The sequence below is a fragment of the Cynoglossus semilaevis genome, chromosome 16 (assembly GCF_000523025.1).
Source record: "Cynoglossus semilaevis isolate Cse_v1.0 chromosome 16, Cse_v1.0, whole genome shotgun sequence".
In the NCBI taxonomy this organism is placed as follows: domain Eukaryota; kingdom Metazoa; phylum Chordata; class Actinopteri; order Pleuronectiformes; family Cynoglossidae; genus Cynoglossus; species Cynoglossus semilaevis.
The window spans coordinates 103,012-121,349 of record NC_024322.1 but is presented as its reverse complement, the minus strand read 5'-3'; the positions used below and the strand labels follow the sequence as shown (position 1 = coordinate 121,349).

Sequence of the window (18,338 nt, the reverse complement as noted above, 5' to 3'; positions counted from 1 at the left end):
GTTAAAATGCAGCTCTGGCTATCGTAAGCCGGAGAGGTCCAACTCTGTCTGGTTTCACAAAAGCTGATTACGTTTAGCTCACAGAAACCTGAGTTGAGTTAAGTCTGAGTAGCGCTTGTGCTCGACTACATACTGTACAAAGGCCCCCTCAATTGAGCACAGATAACACGAAACATGTCATAAAATAACGGCAACACCGTTAGGAGGGACGTCCATGAAGGCAACACATCTCTTAAAATTTAGTTTGCTTAGTACAGTATATGTTTAAATCGTAACTACTGTATATAAGCAAATAAGAAGAAGAAGTGGATGCCCGTAAAATGGGTGGAGGCCCACGCTGTGGTGTATGCACTATTAGACAAGATGAGATGAGATGGCTAAGACACCGGGGAAATTAAGTCGCTCCACTAGCAGGATAGATATGTAGTAGTAAAAGTAACAGCAGGGTAGACTCAGTATTTACGAGGTGAGATACAAATATCAAAGTGATCTTTCTAGCAAGGATTAAAGTGACTAACTTTGTAGTGCATGTAGAACAAAATAAAATGACAAACAATTTGTAATGTAGCTATGGACAGGCTTGGTATATGTAAACAAAATGAGTTGTTTACATATACCAAGATAACAATATTATAGCTGTAACAACAACAACGTTATACCTGTGCATTGAACAGTCTGACGGCTGATGGGAGGAAAGACTCAGAAAGCGTTCCATTCTCCACTGAGGTTGCAGCAGCCTGCTGCTGACAGAGCTGCTCAGCGTTCCCACAGTGTCTCACCCAAAGAGAGGGTGAGAGGGATTGTCAATAATGGATTTTAACTTGGCTAAAATCCTCCTCTCTCCAACATCAGGCGACCGAGCCAGCTCTCTTAACTAGCTTCTCCTGACCATTTTTGTCTCTAGTGTGATGTCACCTTATAGTACACTAAATATAAGTTTATTTCAAACTCTAGATCTCCAAGAGTGATGTGGGCATTTATGAGGTCTACCTGAGTGATGACAGAGGCAAAGATAAGAGCGTCTTTAATCTGACAGACGCAGGTAAAGTGGAACTTTTAATTGATGGTGAGGTTGGAGTCTCTGCTGATTGTTCCTCAAACTAAAGTTAATATGACATTTATTGATTTTCAGGATACCAAACTGTGATGAATGAGCTGTTCAGAGTCATTGGTGAGTGGATTGTACCCTCAATTAAAGAAGGGCACACAGAAAAACACACACAGGAGCTAAATGTTCCTTAGTCAAATATGTTTGTCACCATGAAATATTACAGTGAATTAATTTCTGTCCTTTTCTTTCAGCTAACTCCTCCACTGAAATCAAAGTCCTCAGTACCGAACACGGAATTGTCCTGTACTCCAGTGTCACATACTGTCACGAGGAACTGCGCGTTAATTGGCTTCACAAGTATGAAAATGACCTCATGCTGACACTTTATTGTCCGTCTTCTAAATTTCCTATTTCTTCACCAATATTAAAAAATATGACCAATGTAGAAATATATATATATATATATATATATATAAATCAATATATGTATAAGGTGAAGGAAAGGGTTTACAGGACAGTGGTGAGAGCAGCCATGATGTATGGTTTAGATATATAAATATATTCGTATTATAAATATAATTACATATATGATATATACATGTAACTCTAAATCAGTCAATTGCCATTTTATTGTATTTCATGCATTATATATAACATCAGGCAACATACAGTCTTTTTATTTTTAAAATTCATAATTTGGTACATTTAGAGTAAAAAACTAGATATGTAACTTGCTGTATCATATTATTTATGAATACATTATATGTAAATATATATTATATATGTAAATATAATATAAATATATATATGTTTTTCCAGACTTCCACACAGCCAGTACCATTAGTGGATTTCTTATTACTGCATTTTGGTAGCACTTTTTATATTTGGAATTACAAATTTGTTCGATTTTTTTTTTTGTGTGTGTTTTATTATGTTTTTGTTTGTTCACGAAATAAAAATCTTTGAGCATTGTGACCCAGTGTATCAAATATGATACAAATTGAAACTCATATGGAAAATTATATTTGAATTTTTTTGTTTGCTTGTTCAGAGGGACAAATTAAGGGTCCAAGTTCAAAGAATTGGAATTTTCTGTTTTTTACAGGGCTAAGGTTTGATTATAGAGATACGACAGAAATTACATGCAATTAGAAATAAAACAAAACACAGTTTCATAGAAAAAACTTCTTAATGTTCTAAATAAATACGTACATATCATATTAAAGATTTGAAAATAAATACAAAACTCAAATAGACTTGTTTGGTTGTATTGCAATTGCACATGAAAGGCCAAATGTCCCTCTGAAATAATTAAAACAAACATCGATACAATATTTAACATAATAATAATTAATATCCGCATATTAATTCCTTGTGGAGGGTCCTTGTGGAGTGTTAACAGATGTCAGTTCTTCGTTTTTATCTCAAAACTTACGCTGACATGTCATGTGTGTTTTTCATTAAACATGCACTCGGGCTGCTGCTAAGGAGTGCAGCTAGTATTGAAACCTGAGCTAAAATGTTTATTAAATTTCGTCATAGTCTTCATTGTGGACTTTTTGTTTAGTTTTGGTACGTGAAAAATATTCGTTGACGGATATTTTTCGTCAACAAAATTAACCATTGACTCCCCTTAAAGGAAGTGGCAGCGACGCTACCAGGAAGTGTGAAGAGATCCGTAGGTCACGTGATGTTGTCATTTGACTTGCTTTCCGTAGCTGCTGGTGAAATCATGGCGGCGACATGTCTTTTTCCCAGTAAGAAAACTGGATTAATAAAAGGAGCCCAGTATGACCAAGAGGGGAAATTTACCGAGGTAAGCGTTTTCTTTCAACGCTTGTTTGAGTTTAATATAATAAAACATGCGTGCATAAAAGAGCGATATTTGTCATCTATGTAAATGTTGGCCCGGATATATAAAACGACGTTTTGACTACATGTTCACTAGGGTGAACACAGTCAAACCGACAAAATGCGGGACAAATAGCAGGTCTGAGTGAATGAGGGAAAGCCGCAATCATTTAACACCCCCCGCCCCCCGTTCTCCCTTTTTTTGTGCCAAGTAACATTTACGTATCTCGCCTTTTACCCCCACAAAACAAACAAACTCTACAGTCCCAAAGACAAAACCTAAACCTAAAAAGGTTTAACGTATTTATTGATGCATTATCTTAACTTTTCCACATTCAACATAAAATAAGCAGATAAGGTACAACAAAATACGACTTGATGTGCCTTCCTCTGCACCATGAACACATTGGTAGCAGAAAGCCAACCAAATGAACCTAGGATATGACAAGATTCAGTGCCCATAAATATACATTTTTACTAAAGTTGCATCTTTTTTCCGCCACACTACACATTGCCCCTTATTGCTACCCCTTACAGCAGGGGTGTCAAACTCATTTTCACCGGGGGCCACATCAGCAATACAGTTCCTGTTGAAGGGCCGGTTTTAAATGGAACACTGTATAGAGCGGGGGTCCCCCACCCCCCGGTTTGCAGACCAGTACCAGTCCATAGGTCCTTTGGTACCAGCCCATGGACTTTATTAAATGCTTTTTAAGCTCCCGCGGGCCACACAAAATGGCTTGTTGGGCCGCATTTGGCCCCCAGGCCTTGAGTTTGACATGTGTGCCTTACAGTATAACACCAACTGAGCGCTCTTCGATTTGAGGCGCTGAATGTGTCCGATTGCTTTGATTGACGCACCACTCCGCCTGTCAGCTACCACCCTATCCATGAAGTGGCCTATTATTACTATGGACAGCACTGATAAGCGTGCCCATAGACAGCCAGTAGGATAAAATGGTTTATTTTCACTGAAGTAACATCACATTAAAAAGCGGGGGAAAAAATCTTCAATTTACGTGACGCAGAACAAAGGCTATAAATGTACCCGACCTAAAAGATACTGTACTTAAAAAAACAAGGGCATTTCTAAGAGAAACATGATGCATTGACGAATTAAGCCCTGATATATTTGATGAAAAAAAAACTTTTGAAGTAATTTAAAATCTTTTAAGAAGTATGGTAGTACTTCTTTAATTCATTCTAATACTGGTGTTTGGATTTTAGGTGGAAACCAGAGAAGATGAGGAACAGAACATTAAGCTGGCAGAGATCCTTGAGCTTCTGTTGGCTGCTGGTTACTTCAGAGCCAGAATTAAAGGACTGTCATCATTTGATAAGGTAAATGGTTAATAAGTCCTCAATGTTTTTTAATGGGTTTTTCTTTTTCTCCTCTTTTCACTACATTTTTGATTGTGAATGGTTATCAGGAGTGGCGCTTTGGCCCAGAGGCAATGTCTCTGTCATTGGTGTGGAACCCCAGGGTTCACCTCCTGGGCAAGTTCAAATCCCGGTTAGGGCGGTTAATACCTTTCAGTGGACTCACCACCCGCAGGAAGGTTTGGGGGGGTTGGTACGGTGCAATGTGATTTGGGTGGCAACTGCTGCCCCTGCGACCCGGTAACGGATAAGCGGATGAAAATGGATGGATGGATGGGATGGATGGTTATCAGGATTCCTGCAATTCCTCAGTTAAATGTGTACTTTTTTTAAAAAATGTTTTCTATTTTGCACAGAAATAGTTCATTCATAGTACATATATGAACCAGTGGGCATTATGTTGCCCAAGTAGCCCTAGTTGACAAATAGTAATAATCAACTACTGGTTTCAGAAATTGTAAAAAAAAAAAATTGCAAATGTGTGTGTCCGAAAATATGGAAACCAAGGCTGCAAACTGAAACACTGAAAGAAATTATTATGCCAATTATTAATACCATTGCATGTATGGCTTTGACTCTGTATTAGACCTCAATGGAATCAAGGCACTACAATTGCATACATTAATACTAAATAAATAATGAATTATAAATGTCTCAAAATAATTCATTGTCAAATGTCTGGCAGAGCAATAAACTCAAATTATAGTCACATAGGAAATCAGAACAGAATAGCCCACCTATTATTGTTCAAGTATAGTCGCAAAGAGTGAAGGGGATCCGAATAAATCTCAGTGAATCGTGTGCTGACAGACTCTGGGTGTACTTTTCATACTCTCTTGAAATTTCAGCATTATTTCAGCATTACACATTTTGCAAATGGCTATCCCTAGGTCTTTCTCAGATATAATAGAAGAAAATATGTTCATACCGCAGACATATTGGTACCCATGGCAAGCCGTTTTAACATTTAAACGCTAAGCTGGATATGTATTGCCGTTACCTCTAATGCAGTTTTTCCTAGTCAAAAAGATTTTTTTTTTTTCTTGCGTCATCATAACTTCTTGTTTCAGCTATGTTGTTTCGGTGATAAAAGTCTTTCGGCTGAACACCGAAAATGTACTTAAGGCCATTTTCTGTCAAAAACCTTAGGCGGCTGAAAATTCAGTGCATCCCTAGTCATTACTGTACATGATCTGGCATATTCATAACCATATCCATAAACTGTCCCATTCTAGTTTCATGTGGTCATTCTTTTTAGCACAAATACCATAAAAGGAGCACACAAGCAAACCATGATATTGAAACAAAAGAACTGATGCTAAACACGCAGACGATCATTTACTTATCATTTCTATTTATTATCATTTATTTGTTTCTTTAATGCCATCTACAATAATACATTATAATTCTATATACCGTATTTTCTGGACTATAAGTTGCTCTGGAGTATAAGTTGCACCCGCCAAAGGATGAGTGCCCTGTAGTGTCTGTCAGTGTGAAAATAACAAACATGTCAATTTTCAGTGGTATGGGAATAGCAGATACTGGTACACAAGCCTAGAGATTAAAGTACACAAGATTTAGAGAATTAGAAATATACACTTTGTGTACATTGTATTGTATAGTTATTATTTGTTATCAGTGATAATTCAAGTAAAACCGTACCCTTCATTTATTTACTGTATGGCCATAACAAAATGCGAGGCAGTTGCAATTTAATTAATTAGATATTTATTACGGATGAACCAAATATTCGGCCACTGAAAGACTTTTATCATCGAAACAGAACGACTAAAACAGGAAGTTATGATGACAGAGGCAAACACCGCGGCCGCTGCGATCTTGTCTGAAAGTACGGTATTTCAACATATCTGAGAAAGACCCAAGGAGAGCGATTTGCAAAATGTTGTAATGTAATGTTGAAATTTAAAGAGGGTGTGCATCTACAAAGAATTTTTCTACGTCGGGTTTAATTTATTACCTGAAATCCAACCGTCCCGATCGCTATGCTGAATATGAGAGGAAGGAAAGCCTCTTTGCGTCGTTGCTGCATATAGCGCAGACCAGGAGCATTCTCTCTCTTCTTGCCCCGTTTGAGCAGCTAACTCACTAAAGAGATGAACTAAAGCTGATCTCTTTAGTGAGATCAACTAAAGTTGCCTGTCAGCATACATTTCACCGAGATCTATTTGGATCCGCTGTGAATTTACTTGATTATAAAGAACTTTACTCTGATGCGGGCATAAAGCAGCGCACACGAGAAAGGATCCAGCAATTGACTTAAATGCATTTTGTGTTTTTAATGAGAGAACATATTTCAAGCAACAATCTTAATTATTTTTCCGTGTTTCGGTTTTCGGCCTTGGTTTCCTCATTTTCAGTTTCAGCCAACAATTTTAATTTTGGTGCATCCCTAATATTTATTCATGCAGGACTAGCAGGCCGCAAGCTCTATGCACAATATAACTTTTCTTTCTCTCCACCTCAGGTAGTTGGGGGTATGACATGGTGCATCACCACGTGTAACTTCGGCATTGATGTGGATCTTCTATTTCAAGAAAACTCTACTATTTGTCAGAAAATGTGAGAATTTTTTTATTTTTTTTTTATTTATTAACACGATGTTGCTGGTAGTTTTTCTTAGTGAGTAAATGTTCTTCTTTAATGTTAGGACTGAACCCAACATGTTAACAATCTCTTACAATCTCTTTTTTGGCTTTGGCTGTGTGAATGTATTTAGAACTGATGAAGCCTCTTAAATGAGAGCTAAACAGTCATTAAGGAAAAAAAAACATTATTTTACTTAGTGTTTGTTGGCGTTAACCTTGTAGCCAGTGTCACTGTTGACAGCATGTTGTTTTTGCCACACTTTGAACCATGCGGCTTATACAAAGATGCAGCTTTTCTATGGATTTTTCTATAGCTGCCAAGGGGGCATTGTAGCAAAAAATGCAAAAACAAGACAGACAGGGGACGTCAGTGCAAAGAATTTTTCACAGAATTTTTTATTTTCACACCCTCACCCCGTCATCATGGAAAGCACACGAAGAAGTTCGTATGATGCAGCTTTCAAGTTAAGGGCCATCGATCTGGCTAGCCAGGGAGGAAATAGGGCTGCTGCACGTAAGCTTGCCATCAATGAATCCATGGTGAGACGTTGGAGACGGCAGCGGACTGCTACGTGAAGAGAGCAGCGCACCTTCAGAGGCAACTTTACCTCGGGATGACAGTGACACGGAGAGCGACACTGACAGAGAGACTTAAGTTTTTCTGAGGCTGTGTTTCAGTGTTCAGTGGTTTCAGTGCTCAGGAGGAAGACGAATAAAGCCGTCAGCCATGTTTTGTTCGATCGGCGCTTTTACTGCCGTGTTACAGGCACTGTTCGGAAACAATCAGTTCAGGTATATAAAACCTTTGAAAACATTTACGGTACAAAATCTTTCTGTGTTCTATGTGTATCTGGTAAATATGTCATTCCTCAACCTGGATATTGGCGGCTTATAGTCCGGTGCAGCTTATATGTGTAAAAAAAAATTTTTTTTTTTTTTTTTTTAAATTAGTGGGTATATACAGGTGCGCTCTATAGTCCAGAAAATACGGTAATAGTACACTCTCGTCTTACCTTCGTCATTGCACCCTTTTGAATATCATTGCAAGTGTAACTGATTTAAAAAGCACAGTAACAGTACAATTTTTGACCCTCTTCTTGACTGGTTTTATTTTTAAGAACATACGCTGCAGGCACCTTAGGTAGTCCATGGGGCGACCACGTTGGTGATCCCTGTCTTAGAGTTTCTGCAAATATTATCAAAATTAGTCACACAGCCAAAGCCACATAAAAACTGTCAGAATTGTTTCAATTATAAATGAGTGGGGAAAAAAAGCAAGATTCTGACTTTTAGGTGTTCTTCACATTTTCTAAATCTTCTTCTCCTTTCAGTTCCCCTCTTAAGGGAGCGCCACACCAGATTATTTGCCTCCATCTGTTTTCTCTTCTGCTTTTATGCCAACTCTTTTACAACATTTACAAATATCCTCATAGGTCTTTCTGGCTTTTGCATGTGTAAAAAGTGATGCAATTTAACGCAACAAGCAATATCGCACCAATTATTGATTTGATTTGAAGCTTGTGATTTGCACACTTTTCCATAGTATAGTGGTTATCAACCCGACACAGGGTCCTAAGAGGAACCATGGCGCCACCCATGGAAACCTGTCAGTTTGCAAAGGCTCACACTGTAAATTTCCCCTTTGTGTTATATTGATATTTAATTTTATGAATTGATAAAAACATTATAATAATAGAATGAATGATTTAATTTCATATGTCCAAAACAATTCTCTTTTTAAGCATTTTTACACATCGACCTCAAATTTGTGCACAGTACTTGACCTTCTTTTGTCATCGTGTTTAAACAAACGTTCGTCTTGGTCTTACACTATTCCATGTAGGTCAGCAGCAGTCTCTCAAACCCTGTCTCGCCTTGTTCTTATCCTCAGCCAGCTCTGTGACAAACTTAAGTCATTTAAATGTCCTGCTATCAATCTCCTGGCTGTGCAGTAAATTTGTTCATTAAAAGAAAAATCGTCAACTGCAATTGCTCACTTTGGCATGAAAAGTAATTTGGGGATGTTGTTTAACTACGCGGCTACAACATGAGGTACCTTCTACCATATTTCATACCATCACAATATCCTTTTGTAATTTTAACGTCACATTTAGTGCAAATTCTCAAATGCATGCAGTCAAATGCAAGTTTGCATGACCAATCCAGCCGTAATTTTAATGATGTATCACTGTCCATCCAAAGCTCATAGTCTAGGCTACAACAACCCAGGAGCTAGTGTATTATAGGAATTAAGATGATTTCATTACAGACCAACTGCAATTATAAATCATGCAATTGTATTATTTCTGACTTGCTAAATAAAACTAAATTGTCACTTTTAATACAGAGCCCTTACGGAGAAAATTGTTTCTGTGCTACCCAAGATGAAATGTCCTCATAGCTTGGAACCCCATCAAATCCAAGGACTGGATTTTATTCACATTTTCCCTGTAATACAGGTAAGATAAGTCAGCACAACTTATATATACATATATGTTAAATGTTATATTTGTATGTTTTGTATGACTCTTGAGTCTTACTCTGTAGTAGAAAAAGTTTGTGTTCTCAATATAATTATAGCATTGACGATGATGACAACAATCAAAACCAAAAAACTCTCTCTTCCTTCCAGAGTATACTAGTCAGACACAGTAAGTGTGTAATATAACAAAATTAAAACCCAGGTTACAACTTATCAATAGTAATGGTCACAATACCAGTCAGTGTGAAAATAACCAGAGTATAACTCGCAAACCAGGCCAAAGTATGAAAATAAAAGTGTGACATACACTATACGTAGGAATGACTATGAACTTAGTTCAGTTTTACTCTTGTTTCCACCAAGGTATATTAAAGGGTAACTAAACGTTAGTAATGTAACACTGCAGTAGACATTTGTTATCCACTGAAAATACCTTTTCAAGCAAGTCGCCGACTTTCTGCACAGTCAATTGCTACAGAGCTACAAACTTCATGTGACCTTCAGATTAGCCCAAGTACAGTACGCAGAGAGCTTCATGGAATGGGTTTCCATGGCCGAGCAGCTGCAGCCAAGCCACACATCACCAAGTGCAATGCAAAGTGTCGGATGCAATGGTGTAAAGCACGCCGCCACTGGCCTCTAGAGCAGTGGAGACGCGTTCTCTGGAGTGATGAATCACGCTTTTCCATCTGGCAATCTGATGGACGAGTCTGGGTTTGGAGGTTGCCAGGAGAACGGTACATTTCAGACTGCATTGTGCCGACTGTGAAATTTGGTGGAGGAGGAATTATGGTGTGGGGTTGTTTTTCAGGAGCTGGGCTTGGCCCCTTAGTTCCAGTGAAAGGAACTTTGAATGCTTCAGGATACCAAAACATTTTGGACAATTCCATGCTCCCAACCTTGTGGGAACAGTTTGGAGCGGGCCCCTTCCTCTTCCAACATGACTGTGCACCAGTGCACAAAGCAAGGTCCATAAAGACATGGATGACAGAGTCTGGTGTGGATGAACTTGACTGGCCTCCACAGAGTCCTGACCTGAACCCGATAGAACACCTTTGGGATGAATTAGAGCGGAGACTGAGAGCCAGGCCTTCTTGACCAACATCAGTGTGTGACCTCACCAATGCGCTTTTGGAAGAATGGTCAAAAATTCCTATAAACACTCTCCTCAACCTTGTGGACAGTCTTCCCAGAAGAGTTGAAGCTGTAATAGCTGCAAAAGTTGGACCGACATCATATTGAACTCTGGGTTAGGAATGGGATGGCACTTCAGTTCATAGTATGAGTCAAGGCAGGTGAGCAAATACTCTTTGTAATATAGTGTATGTTACCAGCCTTGGGTGTGAATTGAATTTTTTTCGCTTTAGTACAACACTCATCCCATTAGTTGGTTATGAGTAATGTGGTTGTTTATTGTATGCAAATTCGTAACACCACTGCATAAGATGAATGTGTATCAATAGTATTCATATGCATATGTGGTTGGGTTTGGTCAGCTGTGTATTTTTTTTTTTTTTTCTCCTCCAAGTGGCTAGTGAAGCGGGCTATAGAAACAAGAAAAGAGATGGGAGACTATGTGAGAGCATACTCCATATCTCAATTCCAAAAGACTCACTGGCTTCCAGAGGTAAGACCAATCGATCAATAGGACTCAAAGCCAACACATTAGTCCATTATATTCAATTTAAACGAAAAGCTCTAACGTTTAAGTAGTTTTAAGTACATTTGTATGTGAAGCATATGTCAATTAATGGCATGTTTTAAATTTGTTTGAAACCCTTATGCTGCTGGCTAGTTTGCTTTCAGTTCCCTTCCATTCCAGCTCTTTTAAAGTAGCCAAAAGTAGTAGGCAAGGTTTAGGGTTGCACTTGCAGTGGTCAGCAAAGGAGGTATGGTATTTAAAAAATGCATTTTATTTTTTTTTTCATTGAAATTTTATAGGACCCAGGAACACTATAATCTACTGTCCAGAAATGTTGCTGCCATAAGGTCATACTGCCATTATTAGACGAGAACAAGTTACTCATTTATGTACAAAAACATAGGAACTGGGATCCAGAGAAAATACTCCTGTGTGATCAGGATTGAGGAGTCTAAATTGATATTCTGCAGTTGACCAAACAAAAATTGAATCCATCTATCATTACATGCTGTGTGTTTTTTTTTTTTTTTTGAATACTTTGAATAATAATTGTCTTATTGCATTTCACATAATTGTCAATTTAACAGTTTTCTTCTGAGAAACAGTTAAAAATGTCTTCACAATTTGTCTAAAGCCTTAAATAGCTTTTGCCCTCAAGTGTACTGTAAAATAACTACACGATTCTTATAAAACCCATACCATAGGATGAAGACTTCCTCCAGAAGAAGGACAAAGCTGTACTGGATGTGTTGGTAAGTTCTTATGGTATACTGTTTGATTGGCTTTAATGAAACATAGACTTATTTACATTGCACACAAAAGTTTTATCTAGGGATGTCCGATAATACGGCCGACCGACCGACTGGTCTAATTGATCCAATATCGGCCCAATAAAAGAATAATTATGTAATATATCTGACATTAAAAACCGGATTTTGAACCTTTGCTGTGAGTGTCTTTTAATCACATTGGACAATATAAATATAAAAACTAGGATGAAATAAATAAAAAAAAAAATAGAAGAAAAACATGAATAAAATCATCTGAACAGAAATTGAGCAAAGCTTTTACCTCTCATTATTTCCATGATTTGATTAACACAGAATGTTGGTTAAAATAACATCTGACTGAAATGGTTAGATGTTAACACCTTATCTATCACCCCTGCTGTTAAACGTAGATGAAATTAGCATTTTTTAGCACTATGGCACTTCAGATGTTCTGTCAGATGGCTGTTATCATAACAGACGCATTTATCTCCTTATTTAGGATTACAAAAAAAACAACTACTTCTATTGTTGGAAACCCTCCATTCTATAGAATTGAATTCAGAAAATAGTATTTCTTTTCCCCAAAAGATTTGACTAAAATATAAATGTAGAGAGTAATAGAATGAGTTATTTCACTATTACAAAGTTAAAAACATAATTTATGTGGTTTTTTAGGGGGTCTACAAACCAGAAAGAAAATACAGGAGACAGAAAGATGCAAAACAATTGCTAGAAGAAGAGTCATTGGTTTACTCTACCCTTCTGGAATATGGCAAGTAAGTGATCACATTTATTAAGAATTTAAATTTTGCTATATACATTATGATATATATATATATATGTATGAAAGTGAAAGTGAAAGTGAACTACTTGTGTATTTCCGATGCCTTACAATGACAATTCAAATGTATGCCTAATCCTAAACCTTTTTATTAAACTCTGCTAATCTGCTTTGCTTTTAGTAACCTAATGATAAACATTTCAAAACAAATATTTGATTGATTGTTTTATCCTGGATTGATCATGATTATGAGTGTTAATGTGGATGGTTGTCCCTGTCATGGACTGGACCGTCCCGGGTTTACTCCGGCACCCCCGCTCCACCCCTTGATACACCACGATGTTAGTTTTGAATGTTAGAGACACATTTAATATTCAAATGTAAAACACAAAGCTTTTTATGTGAAGGAAAAAACGTGTCTCCAGACCAAGGTCATCAAGTCAAACACAGCTTCTTGAGTGACTGTTTCAAATTTCAGTTCTACCTCAGGTAGGTTCTGGGAGGGCTATGTCGTACGTGGCAAATTTGTGACTGATTTATAACTACAGGGAGACAGATTGATGTGCGAACATGCGCCAACTGACAAGCCCTCTCCGGGGACGAATTCAGAAGGAGAAAGTGGCTCTTTACAACAACATGGCTGTTAAAGTGAGACTCAGGGGGAGAGAAGTCGAGCTCAATCTAAACAAGTCGAGGGTAAACAGAGAACAGTCGCAAGGTTAAGTACAACGGAGCTTCGCACTGGGTGTAAAAATAGAATTTAAAGACGGCGTGACCTCAGACACTCTTCACACTTTCTTTGTATTCTTCAGACTGACAGAAGGAATACAGCAAAATGTGAGACCAAGGCTGGATAACAGGTTTGATAACAGGTAAGAACACAGGTGTGGAAGCAAGGGAAACAATTCCAGGAAGTGGAATTTGAGCATACGGAAACTTCATGGGATTGGTGAAATGAATATGGAACATCAGAGAGCTGAATATATATACAAAAATCCTGAATATATATACAAAAATCCTGAATATATATACAGAAAGTCTAAATATATATATATACAGAAAGTCTGAATATATATACAAAAATCCTGAATATACATACAAGACGTATAAAGTATGTAAAAAAAAAAAGAAAAAAAAAGATGTAATAGAAAGATTTTCATGTAGGTATATTTGTTTACTTTATTAGAAGATATTTTATTTGAAAGCTGTCATATGACGCAGTGTAGTGTGCTCTCTTTAAACTATTAATTTGTATTCGATTGTTCATGCTTACTTCCGCGAGTGAAGCGTGGTCCGTAAAAAACGTATAAGAAGTAACGAAGAGTGAATAAAGAAAGATGTTCATATAGAAGCTGCTTGTGTCGCTTTGATATTATTTTTTTTATTTATTTTTTTTACATACTTTATACGTCCCGCTACGTGGGCACAACGGGAGCCTAGCCGGTTGTGCAGGCGTAGCTGCCCACCGATACGGACAGTGTGGTCAAACACATTTAATATTTTTGTATATATATTCAGACCTTTTGTATATATATTCAGGATTTTTGTATATATATTCAGACGTTTTGTATATATATTCAAAGATGAATTTCCTGTATATATATATATATGTGTGTGTGTGTGTGTATATATATGTGTGTATATATGTGTGTGTATATATATGTGTGTGTATATATGTGTAAATGTGTATGTGTGTGCATGTGTGTATATATATGTTTATGTTTGTATATACTGTATATACTGTATGTGTGTATTTGTGTAACAAATTGTTTTCTTTTTTAGCATCTTATCTATTTTATAATAGAATCTTAATGTCTTTGAGGTTGTTTATTCTTGCTAAAGAAGCTGACAGTAGGCCTAAGACAATAACATGCTGGACGATATATTGTCCTAAAACATTATCACCAATAAGTGATAATATTATTTTAAGACCAACTTAACAACTAGTGATAATATATCATAGTAATACAGTGTATGTACGGCATATACAGTGGATCCCCAAGATAAGTTTAAGCCATTCTACAACAGCACTTGTGTCTCGATCCACTCGTAATTAGATTTACCTTTCCCCATTCAATATAACTGAAAACAAATTAATTCATTCCAGCCTCCCAGAAATATATCACTAAGCGTATAAGGACTGGGATAAAAGAGATAAAGAAAGCAACGGGTAAAATGACCAAGCTAGACAGTGTGTCGGTGCCACTAAGCATAGGAGAAGGATTATATATTTAAATTTTTTTTTAAATTTTATAATTTAATAAACACTAAAAGAATGGATGCGAGTCCTCGGTTGAGCACTCGTAACTAGATATTTCCTTGTATCAGGAGCAAAAGCTTGCAAATTTAGTAATAATGCTGCTTGAGGCTGATGTTTATTCGCAAAATATTAATGGTGCTTTTATTATGGTGTTTTTTTTGATGGTATGGCTGAGTATCTTGGTGTTTTGTTCACAAGTGACGGAAGGATGGAACGTGAGATTGTCAGGTGGATCGTTGCAGCGGCCACTGTAATGAGCTTTGGGTCATCACCGAAAAAAAACAAGATCCCGGATATAAGCGGCCGTTATAAGCTTTCTGCGCAGGGTGGCAGGGCATACACTTAGAGAGAGGAGTTCTGTCACCCGGGAGGAGCTCGAAGTAGAGCCACTGCTCCTCCACATCGAGAGGAGTCAGCTGAGGTGGCTTGGGCATTTACATCGCATGCCCACCGGACGCCTCCCTCAGGAGGTTCTCGGGTACTGTCCCTCTGGCAGGAGACCTAAGGGAAGACCCAGGACACGCTGAAGCGACTATGTCGCTTGGCTGGCCTGGGAGCACCTTGGGGTTCCCCCAGAAGAGCTGGAGGAAGTGTCTGGGGAGAGGGAAGTCTGGGTGTCCCTGCTCAGACTGTTGCCCCCGTGACCCGGCCCCGGATAAGCGGACGATGATGGATGGATGGATGGATGGATGGCTGAGGATGTAATTCTTTGCTGTCATTGTGTCTTTTAAGGCACTTAAGGCTGCTGAGGCAGTAAAGTATATTGTATCAGAATATCAGACAAACTAAGTTGATTTGACCAACAGTGGAGACAGGAGAAAACATTTCAGGCACCAAATAAAACACAATCACACGACACATGTCTTAAGACACGGTTCGTAACAGTTAAAATGTAATATGACCTGTTCTCTTCTTATCAACTTAGTTTATTATAATCAAGTCAATGAAATCGTATTTGATTCAATCATAGCTGAAAGATTCTTGCTGTATTCTGATCTGGATCACAGTACCAGTCAAAATATTCTTGCTGTGCGAGGTGTCTTCAGGCAAGGAGCGGAAGCAGCGGGTAGATGGTCGATTCGTTTTAATAGACAAAACAGGTCCAACAATAAAGCAAAATAAACGACTGGAGAAGTATTCGAGGAAATCTCGTACAACAATAGTTAATACGCAAATCCAAAACTTCTCAAGAATAACTTCTAAAGTATCGTTAGTTGTTTATGCTTATATACCTGTGTGGGGCGAGGGGTTTTCGACTTCCCGGGTGTGTGTTTAAATCTTGTAGGCCAATGGAAGAGAGAGGCTAGGCCTCTTGTGTCCAATCATATTATTGTTCTTGTATCATGTGATGCCTGCAGTCGCCACTATGTGGCACTCTTGTTCCATGATTCAGCAGTGTTGGAAGAACCTTTTGTTGCTGAGTGGGGGGGTTATCACAAGGGAAGTGGACCGAGCCATGAAGTCCAGTCAACCATAGGTGGTCATGTAGACCAAAAGGAATGGATGGCTTCAGGGAGATCTCCCATTGTTCCCAGGGAGTAGAAAGTTGGTGTGAAGGGAATTTAATGAAAAGAACCCTTTTTCCAACTGTTAAGCATGGGGGTGGATCAATCATGCTTTGGGGTTGTAATTGCAGGCAGTGGCACAGGGAACATTTCACAAGGAGAAGGAAAATGGATTCAATAAAAGTTCAGCAAATTTTGGACGCTAACTTGATGCCATCTGTGAAAAAGCAGGAGTTAAAGAGAAGATGGCTGCTACAAATGGATAATGATCCCAAACACACCTCAACATCCCTGGTGGATTACATCAAGAGGTGTAAATGTGTAAATGCAAGGTTTTGCCATGGCCTTCACAATCTCCTGACCTCAACATAATTGAAAATCTTTTTGGACAAACCCGTTTTGTTACATTTCCGGCAGGTGTGCCCTTTCCCTGCCTGGATAAAGGTCAAAAACAGTAGCCTACTGACACTCAAGATCGATAGAGACAAATGAAGGAGATGGTTGTTGCTATAGCAACCAAATTGCAACATTTGCCGCGCAAAATCTTGTTCTACCTGGAATAGGTAGAAGTGATTGTATCTTCTTTGTCTTCGTTTAATACATAAAAAAACGCTTGTATTTTTTTTTATTTCACAAAGTTATTGATTATGTGACTTTCAACGGTTAAAATGACCGACTTAGCTGCTCTAGTGTTAAATCATCTCATCTTCTTCCTCTAGGTGGAAGAAGGAACATCCTTGCCTACTGGTGACTCTCAAATTGATCCTACCGGGATGGTACAGATGCTAGAAGAAGAAGACATGTGTACAGTCGAGGAGGTAAATGCTATAATGCGTTGTTATTAACTGTAGGTCATGTTTTTGCAACTTCAAAAACAAAAGCAGAAATTACTTTTACGGAACTTTTTTTAACTGATGTTTTATCATGTGATCTGACCAATTAAAGTGACTAACCAGATTCCTGTTTTAGAGCAGGGAGAAGTGCATAAAGATTCTAATACCACTTTGTTTGGTGTACATGGAAAACACAATGTGTGACATGTTCTTGTTGAGAAAGACTTTCGAATTGTGCAGGGCAAGCTAACAGCAAGTGCAGTTGGTCAGATAGTGGGACTGCAGTCAAACGAGATCAAACTTATTGCTTCGGAATATGCTGAAAAGGTAAGTAGCAACATTTTAATGTTTAATGTTTTTTAATGTAACTTATCTGTTGTTATTTATGATATTATCAACTGGAGCACAGATCCAGAAGGCAAGAGCAGCAACATACGAAATACAAACTTGGTAGAATTTTTTTTTTTTTTTTTATCACAGTGTCTGCCATCTTGACTCCAGTGTATTGCATACAGAAAAAGAATGCAAAATCAAACAAACCCTTTCATAATTGTTTTTATACGATACTTGAAAAAACATGGGTGGTTGACGAATAACATAATTCTGACTGTGCCTGTGTCACAAAAAGAAAATGTTATATTTTTAAACAATGTGTAAATGTTGTTCCTCTGACAAGCTATATTATTAATATAAAATTAATTAATATAATTAATATAAAATAATTAGGTGTTTTCAATAGCTACAGAAAGTGTTGATGTCTATGCATTATATAAAAGCAAGTTATGACCAATAGCGTCTTGTCTGTAAAACGAGTGTGGTTGTAAAGTGACAATATAATGTATATTTTGAACATGCAATCATTTAGACACATCAATAATAAGCCCGCACTCAATCAGCTTTTTTTGGTTTTACCTTCTGTTCAGTATTTTTGTGTCCCATTGTATTTATGCATTATATATTTTTTTGTCTCTAGCAATCAGAGCTGAGATCAGAAAAGAGCACTGGGGACTTTGGCTTTCTGCAGCAATATCGCAGGGTGGTATCCTTGCTCATGAAACAAATCCAACAGAAGAGTAAACAACTGCAAGAGGTTGGCACATTAATTTCCTAAGTGTGCATTTAACTTCACCCATGTTCAATGTTACCATATACGATTCATGTTTGACATTCATGT

At 37.7% G+C, this 18,338-nt stretch overlaps 1 protein-coding gene and 1 long non-coding RNA gene across 2 annotated transcripts in view; both read left to right on the top strand.

Moving 5' to 3' along the window:
- The first annotated feature begins 903 nt into the window (after nt 1-903).
- LOC112488271 (uncharacterized) lies at nt 904-1,411 on the top strand. Its single transcript, XR_003052146.1, has 3 exons — nt 904-1,042; nt 1,133-1,171; nt 1,303-1,411. It is a non-coding gene; the product is annotated as an uncharacterized LOC112488271 (long non-coding RNA).
- Nucleotides 1,412-2,751: 1,340 nt separating this feature from the next.
- ccdc93 (CCC complex scaffolding subunit CCDC93) overlaps nt 2,752-18,338 on the top strand; it is a 29,066-nt gene continuing 13,479 nt past the window's right edge. The window contains exons 1-11 of the mRNA XM_025063698.1: nt 2,752-2,867; nt 4,130-4,243; nt 6,771-6,865; nt 9,239-9,350; nt 10,902-11,000; nt 11,720-11,767; nt 12,461-12,561; nt 13,379-13,403; nt 17,051-17,149; nt 17,405-17,491; nt 18,138-18,254. Of these exons, the coding sequence (XP_024919466.1) occupies nt 2,784-2,867; nt 4,130-4,243; nt 6,771-6,865; nt 9,239-9,350; nt 10,902-11,000; nt 11,720-11,767; nt 12,461-12,561; nt 13,379-13,403; nt 17,051-17,149; nt 17,405-17,491; nt 18,138-18,254 (981 nt within the window). The 5' untranslated portion in view covers nt 2,752-2,783. The remainder of the gene's footprint in view (nt 2,868-4,129; nt 4,244-6,770; nt 6,866-9,238; nt 9,351-10,901; nt 11,001-11,719; nt 11,768-12,460; nt 12,562-13,378; nt 13,404-17,050; nt 17,150-17,404; nt 17,492-18,137; nt 18,255-18,338) is intronic.